Below are 14,546 nucleotides of genomic sequence, written 5' to 3'. Positions count from 1 at the left end.
TTCTTAAAATTCTTGTTTTTTCCTAGTTAAAAACATGATTCTGCAATCAAGCTAGTATCAGTGCCAAATTATGGTTTTCAGATTATCAAGATGCGATTGCAAATCAAGTTGAAAAGACATTAAGGGTATAATCTCATTTACAGTCTCAAGTTAATAGGAAAGAAATATAACTTCACTCAAATTAACCATTTCCAGTTGGGCTAACTCCATCCTGTTTTCTACTGTAGGATATGTTCTCTTCATATGTAATTGTCATTTCCATAGTCCTTTCCCTAGACAGACCGTCTCTCATTCATATCCATTTGCTAATACTTGCTCTCTCTCTTTCTTTCTCAGGGAAGATCACTGAGGAGGTGTCTCAGAAATACTGTCATTTAAACATTGTGGGCCTGGTGGGCTCCATTGACAACGATTTCTGTGGTACAGATATGACCATTGGCACTGACTCTGCCCTGCACCGTATCATGGAGGTCATTGATGCAATCACCACTACTGCCCAGAGGTCAGCAAATGATTTCTCAGGTCTTTTGCTTCCTATCTTCCTTTACAAAAGACAGCAGCATGCCTTGGACAAGACTGAGAGCTATGCAACCAGCAGTTAGTTCCTGCCCTGTGGACACGTTTTTCCAAGGGGTGTGTAGGTGTGATGAACCTGCTTCTCTGGGACTAACTCCTGTTAGAGCCTTCCCAGATAATTGCACCACCCAGAACAATTAAGTTAGAGCCATTGAAATCAATGGACCTAACTTAGTCATTTTCATTGAGTATATTCTGAGTAAAACTTAGTTGAATGCCACCCTTGGCATTTTCCCTTGCACTATAAAAAGGAACTCATTTGCCAAGTACACAGATGTCTTCATCAAAGATGACACTTGTGTTGCTGAGGTGTTATATTTCTCCCCACTCATTCAGCAACATGTTGCTAAGAAAATGTGAATCCCTACCCGCCTGCACGACATGTGCAGTCTTTGTCACATGAGCACTGTTTCACTTTGGAGCTCCTGTGCTGGAGGCACCATGTAAGCAATATCTGCTTGCCCAAATGGTTCAGAAGCAAGACCTGGTTGCCTTCCTTGATCTTCAGAGGCAAGCAGCCATTGCCGCAGCAGCCTTCTGCTCCTTCCACAAGTAGCAGTGCACTGCGACTATCCTGGGCTAAAATGCACAACCCTACACTATTTCAAAGAGGTGGAGGAGAAGCAGCACCACAGCACCTCCCCGCTCACTCCTCTCTGGTGTGGCTCGTTTCCTAACCTAGGCTCTACAGATTTTGGTTGCTCCTCCCTCTGCGAGAGAATGTGGAGCTTTAATTCTGACATCCTTCTGAGCGCTTCCAATGTGCATGCGACTTCAGGTGCTCATCCCTGTCACCTTGAGGTTTGCTGAGCACGTCTGGAGACTTTTTGATTCTTTCCAAAGTCAGCACAAGGCCTGGGAGAGTCCCCTTCAAAGGCCTAGGAGACTGGCAGGAAAATAAAATGAAAAATGAGCTAACCAGCAGCAAGCTCTCAAGCACATCTGTGGGCTCACGCTCCCAGCATTGATGCTGTCTCTTCCCCTGTCCAGCTAATGTGTGTGTAAATACTGCACTAGTGAGAAGATGCAACTGAAGCATGCACTGAATGACCATCTGGACAAGTCCTCACTCTCTTATTTTGCTTTGCAGTCACCAGAGAACATTTGTGCTGGAGGTGATGGGCAGGCACTGTGGGTAAGGAGAGAGCTCTGTTGTTATTTGTTTTGTTGAGGGAGACCTGGGTTTCCAATTAGGGGATTAAATCTAAACATGGGTATATGCCTGCCACACACCCACCTCCCAAATCTTTCACCATGATTGATACTCCCAGGTTCATCATTCACAATCTGACTCTCTTCTTCCTCTGCAGGTACCTTGCATTAGTTTCAGCTTTGGCTTCTGGTGCAGACTGGCTTTTCATCCCTGAGTCACCTCCTGAGGATGACTGGGAGGATTTCATGTGTGAGAGGCTTGGTGAGGTGGGTGTTGGTGGTATCTGTTGCACAACAAAAATGAAATTGTGTGCTCTTTCTCTGATGAGTACAAATGGTGGGGCATTTCATTTATATTCTCTCCTTTAGTGGTCGCATCTCAGTTAATGGGCCCATATATATTTTTCTAGAGAGCTTGCAGAATCAGATCTGTTAATGCACCAGCTCACAGCAGCATTCCAGAGCTCTCTGTGCTGCTGTTGTGTTGTTCTTTGTGGAAGACCTTCCTTTGTGTGTTATGCTGTACTGCAGATAAGTGCAGGTGACACTGGGTAGGAAAAGCTGGCCGACAGAGGCATGGAGCTGGGGGGGAAAGGGGCAGGATCTTGTGAGAGAAAGTGTTGAGGATTGGCAGTTCAGAGAAGGTGAATCGAGATAAGTTTTTCTTCCTCTAATACTAGAATTTGAGGACATTCAATGAAGCTGAATGTTGGAAGATCTGGGACAGAAATGCTTCTTCGCAAAGCACGTGGAATTCACTCCTGCAAGAGGCAGTGATGGCCACTAACATGGATGCTTTAAAAAAGGATTTGACAAATTCCTGGAGGATGAAGCTATCAGAAGCTAGCCCCCCTGGCTGCATTCTCCCTCCACTCCTGGAGGCAATATGCTCCTGAATACCAGTTGCTGGAAACTGCAAGAGGGGAGAGCACTGCTGTGGTCAGGCCCTGCTTCCAGGTTTCCCATGGGCATCTGATTAGCCACTGTGGGAGCAGGATGCTAGACTAGAAGAGCCACTGACCTGATCCAGCAGACCATTCTTAATATCTTAGTATTAGGTACCGAACCACCTAGCTGCCTTTAGTCATCCTTTCTCAGCATGCAGGAACTACAACAGGAGCAGGGAACATTTGTCCCTCCAGATATTGTTGGACACCCCCAACTCCTGTTAGCTCCAGCCAGCATCACCAGTGGTCAAAAGTGATGGGAGCTGTAGAGCAGCAACACCTGGAGAACCATTACTTCCCCATCCCTGAACTGCAAAGTTGCTGATGGGGAAAGGCTTGACTGTCAAGCCTAAGGTGTTAATGTTAGGATTATGAGAGAGTCTCCATTAACGTAGCCTCTTGCCTTTCCCTGATGGATCAGTCATTGGCTTCCGTATTTTTATTTGGATAGGCACGAAGCAGAGGATCCCGGCTGAATATTATCATCATCGCTGAAGGTGCCATAGACAGAAATGGAAAACCAATTACTTCTAACTACGTGAAGGATGTAAGTAACTGATTAATGTTGTAGAGCCACAGCAGTGAAAATATTTTTCAGCACAAGGTTATTAGAAAACAGGCTTTTCCATATTTTGGAACTATATTGAGTATAAAAATCTCCTGTGACCTTGACAGCTGTACATTTTTCACTTGTGCTTCCCAGCTTTCTTTGGGTTTGGAATCAGTCCAGAGAATTTTAAAGTGGGCATTTGCAGCTTCAATGCAGATGTAAACGTTGCATTGGCAACCTCACAGATCACTGCAATGCACTCTATGTGTTGCTATACTTGGAGTGGATCTGGAGGATGTTGCTGATGCAGAAAACTGCGGCTAGGTTGCTTGTGGGGCAAACAATTTGCTTGCAGGATTTGTACTGGCTGCCAATTGGCCACCGGGCCACGTTCAAGGTGTTAGTACTAACATACAAGTCCCTATATAGCTCAGGACCAAGTTACTTGAGAGACTGCCTTACCTCTTACACACCCAATGAATCCCTGCTGTCCACAAGAGAGTCTCTCCTCCAAGGACCAGAGATCTCAGAAGCCTGCCCTATGGTAACTTGGAGCAGGGCTTTTACTGTGGCCACCCCTCTTCTGTGGGACAACAGGATTAAATTAATTTTCTTTCTCCCTCTCCCCACTTTCTGATCAGCTGGTTGTCAAGCGCCTGGGTTTTGACACTCGTGTGACTGTGCTTGGCCACGTGCAGCGTGGCGGGACCCCCTCAGCATTTGACCGTGTCCTGGTAAGTGTTACTCCTTTTCTTTTGCTAGATGTCTGGGACGTTCAGGGTATGTCTAAGGAATGGCTTTCCACTCTTTTGGTAAAGTGCCATTGTGTTAACAGTAGAAAAGCAAGTCAGAGCTGAAGAGCCTGAAAAAGCAGGAAGCTCACAGACTGAGTGCATATATTCTGCTGCCATTTATAGATCAGTTGCCCACACTGGTCAAGCATTATGCCCCACTGTATATAGGTGGAGATAAGTAAGCCATAACTAAAAGGAAACACTGCTGGTATGTTGTACTGCAAGTCCTCTTTCAAAACTGGCATGCAGAATTCACGATAGGCAAATGCAGTAGACTGGATGGCAAGAAGGCATTTCCTGCACCCTGCATGGTGTTTGCTTTGTTTATTCTTGGCCTGGCCACTCGGAAACAAACAGAAGAATTGTCCTGGTTTTGCAGGCTCTGGTGTAAAATCCAGAGGCTTCATGGACTTTCTGTTACACTAGTGCTTCTAGATCGCTGAGTATGACTTAGTCCTGTCTGAACAATAGACCCTGCTGTGCATAATAGAGACAGCCTTGCGTTCTTCATTCCATTGCATAGAATGTCTGATCCATTTCTATTTAACATCAATAGAAACCTTTGTTAACCTTTGAAATTTTCCAGGATCTCAATATTCTTAATTAATGCAGGGGTGGGGCAGTCTTCACTTTCAAGATAGTGTCACATCTTGTTGCAAGCAGTAGTTAACTTGTAAAGAATCCAAGGGCTAGGAATTCCCCCTGGCTGGTCTTGAGTGGTCAGAAGCAAGATTATCAGCAGAGCTCCATTCAGAGCTCAGAATACTTAGATACTTCTTTTTTCTATTCCCTTTTTTGCCCTCCTCTTTGTTTAGGACTGGACTTGGAAGGAGAGGCTTTTCATTAGGTCATGGTTTTCTTTTTGTCTTAACTTTTCCCACTGCTTCAAAGGATTTCCTGCACTCTTAATGGTATTGAAACAAGGCAGTCTTTTCCCACCCCCACAAAAAACACACACTCTAAAACAGGGTAGGAAAATTGCACCAGGAATTCCTGTGCCGCAAGAAAGGAGTGGGTAAATATTTTTATGCATTTGTAAGCTAGAGCGTTCTAAGACCTGGAGATGACCTTCTGTCCTGTCTTCTTCGTGTTTTCTTTTTCGGAAATGGTCCATTAGATGTGTTTTTACAGTAATAATTGTGCAGTTGGTCAACCTGGTGTTTGGAGAGCTGAATTTTGCAAACTGCTGGTCTATCCAGTGCTACAGGATAGGAGGAGTTATTTTTCAGCTTTTGTTGCAGCCTGGCAGTGCTCTCCTTGGCATCTTTACAAGCTGACCCTATGACCCAGAGGAAGCACAGTCCCCAAAGTAAAGGCAGCTCCTATCTGCCACTACCAAGAATGGGAACTAACAGAAAAAGACAGGTTTCTGTTTCTCAGTAAAGCAAACAACCCAATTAGTTGCACGTATTCAGTTTCCTCTGAAGAGGGGGCTCTCTAGGCCTGTTAAACAAGATCGGTTGACATGATTTGTTAGCAATGTGCATTAAGAAGAGAGAGAATACAGTAGTTTGGAAAAACAGCTGTTATGAGAACATGTCAGATAGCACTGCAGAACTTTGTTGGGTAAGAGGGAGCAGCTGTGGGCCAAAGCCATTCTGTGCTGCTCCTAATGTGTGAACTCCTGGGAAGAGTGTTTTCTGTCAGAGGAAACTTTGAATACTGGCTCTTCCCATCATCTCAGTTCATATTCCTGCTGCTGGGAGTCTTTGTTTCTTTATATGTCTCCAAGGCAAGCCTTTCCCCATTGGCACTTCTTTGCAGTCTTGCTTCTTTGTAGCTTTAGGAGATGCATATTATACAGGCTGTGTGCTGCCGCTGATGTGAAAACCCTTGCGTCACAATCACCCCATCTCTCTATCGCAGTGGTTTTTACATTGAAACACATACACATTTTTGAAGGGGTGAAGTATGATTCCCAGTGCTTGGTGAGACAAGGCTCCAACCTTCCAAAGCATGTTGTGCTGCAGAATCACAAAGATACACAGTGTGCACCTAAATATGCAAGGTATACATACCTGACTGTCTCTGGAAATACATTGTGTGTCCTCCAGAGCAGCAAAATGGGGATGGAAGCTGTGATGGCATTGCTGGAAGCAACACCAGACACTCCTGCCTGTGTGGTGAGTCTCTCCGGGAACCAGTCAGTGCGCCTCCCCCTAATGGAATGTGTGCAAGTGGTGAGTATTTCGCATGATCGTAGAAGCCAAATATATGCAGTGTAGAGAAGCACAGCATTGGTGGCACGGGGCAAAGGCCTCCATTTTTATATATGTGAGTGGGTTGACAGGGAACTTCACAGTTCACACATGATGATGATACTGTAATCAGCAAACAAGCAGATATTTGGAAGGTTCTCTGGGGGTGGGGAAATTGTGCATATGTAGAGGGAATATGGCATCTGAGACGGAATACCAAAAAATATTTGCTTTCATAGCCTACGTAGAATGAAATCTGAAAACATGGCATGAGGTTTTGCTAGATTCCCAGTGGGTAGGAGGTACGGTATGACTAATCTTGCATTCTGACAGCACTTTAGTTGGGTTTTTGTGTGTGTGTGTGTTACATTTCCTTACCTGCTCATTCCCCTGTTTTATGTGATCTTTTACACAACATAAAAACCACCTCTGGAATTCTAGTGGAAGTTTAGCACTGATTTCCGTTTTAATTGTTTCTACCAAAATAGTCCATTTGCAACCCTGTTCACATGGAAAATTGCAGGAGTTTTGTGTCGTAATTGCACATGACAAAATCTAAGGTGGCATCCCAGCTTACGCGTTCTTTCCCACCATTAAAATTTAGGATGGCATGATGGTATGCTAATTGAAAAGCCACAGTTCCATAACACACTAAAACGTAAAAGAAACATAAGAAATCTAGCATTATAATCAAATTAACAGAAAAAAACATGCCTGAATGCAGCCTTGATTAGCATAGGTACCAGCCTCTCCCCATGCAACTGCACCCTTATATATAGCTGTCCAGTTGTCTTTTGTCCCCATATTTTTCCATGAGGCCTGAGTCTTAAGCTCTGCAAGGAAGGTTTATTATGGTCCCATTGATGGCTGAGGCCTGGTCTGTGGTGATGCGGGGCCTTTTCTGTCATACTACACTCTAGTTGTGGAATTCCCTCTCAATGGAGATATAGCTGTTCTCATATTCTCAGCTTTTCAACACATTGGGGAAATGGTGTTTTGGTTTTTTTTTCCTTTCTAGGTTTTTAGGGATATGTGAGCTTAAGGGTTGGTCTGTCTGCAGCAGATAGGGTTGCCAGACTCAATAGAGGACAGGACTTCTGTGCTTTTAATTGCCCTGCTCTCTTTTGAGTCTGGAAACCTTAAAGAGAAACCAGCAGACCCTTTGTTTAATTTCCAAGCAAAGGGTTTGCTGGTTTCTCTTTAAGGTTTCCAAACTCAAAAGAGAGCAGGGCAATTAAAAGCACAGAAGCCCTGTCCTCTATTGAGTCTGGCAACCCTAGCAGCAGAATTGTATATATTACTCCCCCGCCCCAAATACTTACTGCTTTATAGTTTAATATTACTATGTGTTGTATATTATTGGAATATTTGTTTACCGCCTTGGGATCCTTTGGGATGAAGCACTGTTTAAAAACATAATTAACCAGAATAACCATTTTGTTCTGGGTTTTGACAAAATAAAATAGATTTTTTTTATAAAAAAAACCTTCCCAAATCAACTATGCAATATGCATGTATAACTTGTTGCAACCCATCAACATGGGGGTTGTGGGTGTATGGTTTTGGATTTTTCCAGAGCCCCTGAACCATTCCTTTTCAGTGCCATACACATTTGGAGTCTGGCATACAGGATGGAACAGGCTGTGCCAGTGAACTCTGCCTGGGAGAGTTCTTTTTCTTGGTTTGCCCCGCCCCAGCCATAGCTGCCAAGTTTTCACTTTTCTCGCGAGGAAGCCTATTCAGCATAAGGGGAAATCCCTGTAAAAAAGGGATAACTTGGCAGCTATGGCCCCAGCCTTTCTGGAGAAGAGGGTAGAAAGGCAGTGCATCTCCCCCAGGGGTTCTTGCAATCCTTTGGTCCTTCCAGTCTCCCTTCTTTATGCTGCTTTTTTCTCTGTGCCTGAAATGGCCCTCCAATGAGCATGTCTGTGAATGCCCTGAAAAGGAATTGGCAGAAGATGAATTAATCTCACTGTACCCTTAGTTTTATTAGATTTCTACCAGAGCCTCACTATGATTCTCTAACCCCCCCCCCCCCACCTCCACAATATCTTTATAGACCAAAGATGTCCAGAAGGCAATGGATGACAAAAGATTTGATGAAGCAATTCAGCTCAGAGGGAGGTGAGTGAGGTTTCTGGGATCTGGGTGGAAATTGAATTCCCACTCATATGTTTGTTTATATTAACATTTAAAATAACAACAGTTTTGAAGGCAAGTCTTGCTGTAGACCTTTGGTATTTAGTAGCAAAGACAAGAACTTGTTACTCATTTGTTCAATTCTCCTTTCTTAACATTTCCAAGGTGTTTTTTTTTCATAGGAAATGTGAAGTCAGGTACAAAAATAGCATTTAAAACTCCTCTAATATTACAGAAGTTCTTTACCTCTTTTTTCCTGCCCATAGAGAAACCCTGACTCCCCATCCCATAGCCGTGATTCACAGTCTGAGGAAGTCTCTAGATGTTAGTGGAGCTGTGTTCTTTTTTTCAACCTCTGATGGCCAGTCCTATTTGTAGTGAGCCAAATGATCAGAGCTGATGGTTACTTTTCCTTCATTCTCCTTTCTACTGCAACCCACTTGGCCCATCTCCTTTACATTAATAGCAACATGGGCATGTTAAGTGTCCTATATATGGACTAACTTTGTTTCTTCATGGATCATTAGTTCACGAGAATCAAATAAATCTCACACATGTTTTGGATTGTGAGCAGTTGGTTTTCTTCCTATTTTAACCCTGTTCTACTACTACTTGGGTGGACATACAACATACATACATACTACTGTATATATGTTCTGGTCACACATTCAATGGCAGGGTCTCTCCATAACTGTATAGTGCTACAGGAACTAAAATGGGAGGGGGGGGCAGAATTATGCAAAACATTGTTGTAAGAATTGGTTCTGTTTAGGGTTCTAGCCACTCCATTCCACCATTCCCTTTTTCCGCTGTTCTTTTTCCTCAGAGTCTGTCAGCTTTCCATGGATACAGCACACATTGGGCTGTTTTTGGGGTCCTTCCTTAGGGTTCCCATTTTTCAAGGTTTTTTGTACTTCTGCATACCTTGGTTTTTATCCTCATGCATGGATGGCGCCATTTTGGCTACGTAAGCAATGCCACTGAAAGTCTAGACATCAGAGATACAGGGGATTATTTGACCAGTATTCTAGTCGTGTCACTCTTTTAAGTAAGGCCTTAGGTGGGACCCAGGTGGCGCTGTGGGTTAAACCACAGAGTCTAGGGCTTGCTGATCAGAAGGTCGGCGGTTCGAATCCCTGCAACGGGGTGAGCTCCCATTGCTCGGTCCCAGCTCCTGCCCACCTAGCAGTTCGAAAGCACATCAAAGTGCAAGTAGATAAATAGGGACCGCTCTGGCGGGAAGGTAAACGGCGTTTCCGTGCGCTGCTCTGGTTCACCAGAAGCAGCTTTGTCATGCTGGCCACATGACCCGGAAGCTGTCTGCAGACAAACGCCGGCTCCCTCGGCCTATAGAGCGAGATGAGCGCCGCAACCCCAGAATCGGACACGACTGGACCTGATGGTCAGGGGCCCCTTTACCTTACCTTAATACTTAAGGAAGGAACTGCAGACTAACACTTTTTCTTGTCACCTATAAGACAGTGTCACAGTGACCACTATAACAGACTCAAGGCTTAGATAAACTATCAGCCTATTTTGAAAACAGAAGCATAACATATTGAGGAAATGACGGATAACCAGTTGCAGCAAAACAAGGCAATAATTTATTCTGTACACAGTGGGGAGGCAGCCTTCCCCACTTAGTGCTGTCCAAAACATCTGGAGGACACCAGATTGAGCAAGGATGAGGAACCTGTGACCTTCCAGATGTTGCTGGACTTTTGCTTCAATCATCCCTGACCACTGACCATGCTTGCTGGACCTAATGGTACTTGGAAAACAACAACAGCTTAAGGAGTCCAGCAATAGCTAAATTCCCCTGAGAATTAGGAAGCCTGCTTTAAGTGATCTTCCTGGCAAGGAGACACAGGAATAGCAATTTAAGACTGTTTTTGGGAGTGCAAATATTCTTGTGTGTATTTTTTGTTTAAACAAATATAAGTTAAAAGTTCTGAGGATGCTTTAAGATGCATGGGTAGAAAATTCACTTACCTTAATTGAAATAGGTGGAAGTTTCCATAGGTCAGCACTTTCAGGCAAAAGCTAAATTAAATTTGAGAAGTTATATCCATCAAAAAAGAGTTTTATGTTTCAAGGTATTGTGCATCTTAGGAGCATTCTAGAGTCCATGGTAAGAAAGAGAAGAGACTTTCTTTCTGTCTCTTAGACTTGGCTTTGGTGGTTTCTTAAAATAAAAGATTACCAATATAATTGTGGGTTTGTTTCACCAGGAGTTTTGAAAACAACTGGAACATTTACAAGCTTCTTGCTCACCAGAAGCCTGCAGTGGAAAAGGTGAGGAAGCAAAGAGAAGCAGATTTTGTTCTGCAGGTTTCTTGCAGTGTGAAAGGAATAGCTGTTATTTCTTTTGCTGCTTTAATGTTTTCATATTTATCATGGTCTGTTGTTTGTTGTTGCATGTTGTAAGCATGCTGCTTTTGTTATTAATTTGTTTTTGTGAGCTCCTTGTAAGGAAAGTGTTTGAAAAGGCCACCATTAAATAAATAAATACATAAACAAGTTTGTGTGCACAAGCACAAATCAAATGCCCAAGGCAGCAGGAAGCAGGTCTCAAGAGGGTGCATCTGGAAATTTAATGATGGAGGGACCTATACAATGCTGCAGCTCCAAAAAGGACTTCTGTGTGCAATGGAACTTCCTCTCCTGTCCCCACTAGCCCCCTGTACACACTTAAAATTATATTGGGGGACCCCCCCCCCGAATTGATTTTGGGAATTCATCAGGGGAGGAAAGGAAACTGAAGTCCTATTGCACTCGTGGAACCCTGCTGGCACAGCATTGGATACAATGCAAGGTTTAAAAAATGTTCACAAATTGCACTTGCATTCTATTTTCACAGACAGTAAAAACAATGTCTTCCCTTTCATGTAATCACTGTGTATGCTAGAATTCACACTGTATATCCAATAAAGGTTTCCAGCTGAGTACAGTCATGAAAGAAGTGCTGTCTCCTGGGCATCTCCCCCTCCCATTTGCAGATGCTTGCAGCCTCAAAACAGTTGCTTGCATGTCCAGACTTTCTCTATAGAGGTCGGATGTAACCTTACAGACCAGGAAAGAGCTGCCATCTGTACTGGAAAAGGATCTTGGCCTGTTTTGCTCAAGGGTCAAACAAAGGAATGCAGAAGCAACCTCTGGTTTCTGCAGGAAATGCCAACAGCCCTCATGTGTGCTTCATCCCAAGGACATAGGCAGCAGTGCCATGCCTGACTCCCTGAGCTGCCTGAACAGAGGTCGCAAAGAGATGGAGAGGGAAGGTGGAAGTAGGATCCAATGCTGCTGCTGCTATATAGAGCTCTGAACTCCTTGCACAGGGTGGAGGACCCATAGAAAAACTTGACCCTCTTCTACAGCCAAGTTAGGCAAAGATTTTGCGAACTGTAACTGTTATGTTGATATATGGTCTTCCTGTCATGTCTTTTGATCTGGGTAGTCCAATGTGTGGCCTTTTTTGGCAGCCCTCAGCAACATTTGATGCCCCCCCAGCCCTTATGCTACCTTCCCAAAGCTGGGTAAGTGAGGCTCCGGGCTTTGGGAAGGAAATGCAGTCCCCCTGCCTCCTTCCCAAATCGTAGGTAGTGCTTTCCCAGCTGTGGGAAGAAGACTCTAGGACCCTGCCAGAGCCTCGCAGATCCTTCCCAAAGACCGGTGCCTCACTTAGCCAGTTTTGGGAAGGCAGTGCAAGGACTGAGAGGGGGTGTCAAATTGTGGCCTAGCTCCCCCCCCCCCCGTCGCCGCAGCAAAGCAATGTGCAGCCCGTGGGTTCTGTGACGAAGTACCCTTGCGGCCTGCTTGGTATGAAAAGTTGCTTTAGATGGTTATGCAAGGAAGTGAGGCACATCTCAGCCGAGGCTACTCAGTATCTTCTCTGAAGCCCTCAAAAGACTTACCTGAAGTATTGTAGGACAAGGAAGTTGCACAATGCCCTCTTACATAGCTTGCTTTGTAGCAGAGGTACCTCCTAAGGCAGGCACCCCCAAACTGCGGCCCTCCAGATGTTTTGGACTACAATTCCCATCATCCCTGACCACTAGTCCTGTTAGCTAGGGATCATGGGAGTTGTAGGCCAAAACATCTGGAGGGCCGCAGTTTGGGGATGCCTGTCCTAAGGTCTCCCAGCACCCTCTTGAGTGCTGACAATGACTTCTTCCAGCTGTTTATTATCCGTTTCTCTTCCGGGCAGAGCAATTTCAATATTGCCATTCTGAATGTGGGAGCCCCTGCAGCCGGCATGAACGCAGCAGTCCGGTCAGCTGTGCGCGTTGGGATCTGCCAAGGCCACACAATGTATGTGGTGAATGATGGCTTTGAAGGCTTGAGCAAAGGACAGGTGAGTCTCTCTAATTGGAAGGGAGGAGGTCCTCCCTCCTGTCGGACTACTAGTCATTCTCATTTCTTTGTAAACTAGAACATCTACAGGGCAACATTCATTTGGAACTCCAGCTGTCATTTCTGCTGCAAAACTGGCACCATGACTTATGAATTTCTGATTGGAAGGGCGGGAGGTGAGGCAGAGTTTGTTGTAACAGGAAACAAAATATCAATTTGATCTTCTTTTAAACCACGCTGCTTTCACTTTCAAATCCAAGGTTTGGAAGACAACCTGGTGCGATGCAGTTGGGAATAGCTGGGCGAATCATAAGAGGTCTAATTAAATGTTTCCTCTCGTAGATCCGAGAGGTGGGCTGGCACGATGTTGCAGGCTGGCTAGGGCGTGGAGGATCCATGCTGGGGACCAAAAGGTAAGTTGATGTGACAGCCCACAGAGTGGTTCTCTGCAGATGGGGAGAAATTGCAGGACCGAGTTCAAAGAGGGCACAACGATACAGGTAAAACCTTCCAAAAGGTCGGTACCTGTTACATAGTGTGTAGTGAGCATGCAAGCCCACAATTCTCACATGCAATCTGGCACTCCATCCTAGGGATCTTTTGTTCTAAAATGGAATTATTGTCTCGGGGTGCATAGCATAGCATAGCAGTTTCACATTATTGTCCTTCACCTAAAACAGAACAAACCTTTCCCGACCTTTCATGAAGGTGATCAGGGATGTATCACTGCTTAATTTATTACAGAACTATTGTAATTTAAGAATTCTCCACCTGCAGCTTATCTTGCCTCTGCCTTCCAGTTGTAGAAATTAATTGTTTGTGTGATTGTTTTTCCTGTATGATTTATTCTTAAAAATTGCTGGCCACTGTCAATATATCAACATATTTCTCTGAAAGGTCTCTTGATAACATACCAAACTTATGACAGTCAGTTTTTCTATGTACTCTTCCTTTGCTATTCTATATTCTTTTCTTACCATGATCATCTCATAACCAACTTTCTCCATAGGCACTTTCCCCCTTTAACATTCCAGTGTCATTTGTCTTCTTCATTTCTTTGAAGCAAACCTAAAATTGCCAAGCTTCTATCTTATTTTTTCAGCTGTTGGAAATGGAAAGTGCATGCCTGAACTTCTTGGACAGTCATCATGCTCCTGTATTATCTCTACAAGATCCTTTATTATTGTTAGTTCATGGCCCTTTGATGATTTTATTTCTCTCTCATAGAATGCTTTATCTCCCTCTCCTGAATGTTTTGGTGCTGTACGATAAGCAAACATAATATTTTCTGCTTCCCACTTCCTTTGCCAATTCTTCATTGTCTCATTTGGAGGGCTTCCAAAATAGTTATTCAATGTGGAATTGCCATGCTTCATTCTCTCATTTCTTTATAGGCCACCCACATGCTGCAAGTCTTGAAGTGGGAGGCTCGCAATGGCTTTTGCAAGGTTCCTCCCCCGCTTCCCTTTTAAGTCCCCAGACTCACTTAAGGTTAGGGAGGTCTGCAAAGGCTTTTGGAAGCCTTTTCCTGCCCTCCGCCTTTAATATTGGGGTGAAAGGGATTTTTGACAATTGGGCAGTCCTGCCCACCTGTCAGTCATGTGATGTCATAATGATGCCACATGCTTGATAGGTAAGTGACCCCATCCACCTGTCAAATTTGACCCACAAGGCAGAACCTAATAAGGATTCCATTGGTGAAGCCAAAAAAGATTCCCACCCCTGCTTTAGGTTGATAATCAAGTAGTGGAATGTTAGGAAGGGTGAGTCTTAAATGTTGCAAACTCTTGGGTTTGCATAATAATGTCGTGAGACTTGAGTCCCATCATGCAGGAAGCAT

At 44.3% G+C, this 14,546-nt stretch overlaps 1 protein-coding gene across 2 annotated transcripts in view; it reads left to right on the top strand.

The window, feature by feature from the left end:
• Positions 1-14,546, top strand: part of PFKL (phosphofructokinase, liver type) — a 41,146-nt gene that overhangs the window by 16,373 nt on the left and 10,227 nt on the right. For both annotated transcript variants that reach the window (XM_088670744.1, XM_060274597.2), the window contains exons 5-14: positions 337-502; positions 1,667-1,711; positions 1,887-1,995; positions 3,127-3,222; positions 3,867-3,959; positions 6,074-6,199; positions 8,277-8,341; positions 10,588-10,651; positions 12,561-12,707; positions 13,049-13,119. In XM_088670744.1, coding sequence (XP_088526870.1) covers positions 337-502; positions 1,667-1,711; positions 1,887-1,995; positions 3,127-3,222; positions 3,867-3,959; positions 6,074-6,199; positions 8,277-8,341; positions 10,588-10,651; positions 12,561-12,707; positions 13,049-13,119 — 982 coding nt within the window. The remainder of the gene's footprint in view (positions 1-336; positions 503-1,666; positions 1,712-1,886; positions 1,996-3,126; positions 3,223-3,866; positions 3,960-6,073; positions 6,200-8,276; positions 8,342-10,587; positions 10,652-12,560; positions 12,708-13,048; positions 13,120-14,546) is intronic.

The sequence above is a fragment of the Zootoca vivipara genome, chromosome 5, assembly GCF_965207765.1.
Source record: "Zootoca vivipara chromosome 5, rZooViv2.hap1.1, whole genome shotgun sequence".
In the NCBI taxonomy this organism is placed as follows: domain Eukaryota; kingdom Metazoa; phylum Chordata; class Lepidosauria; order Squamata; family Lacertidae; genus Zootoca; species Zootoca vivipara.
Note: the sequence above shows the minus strand (reverse complement) of the source record. Positions and strands in the feature narration are given on the sequence as shown.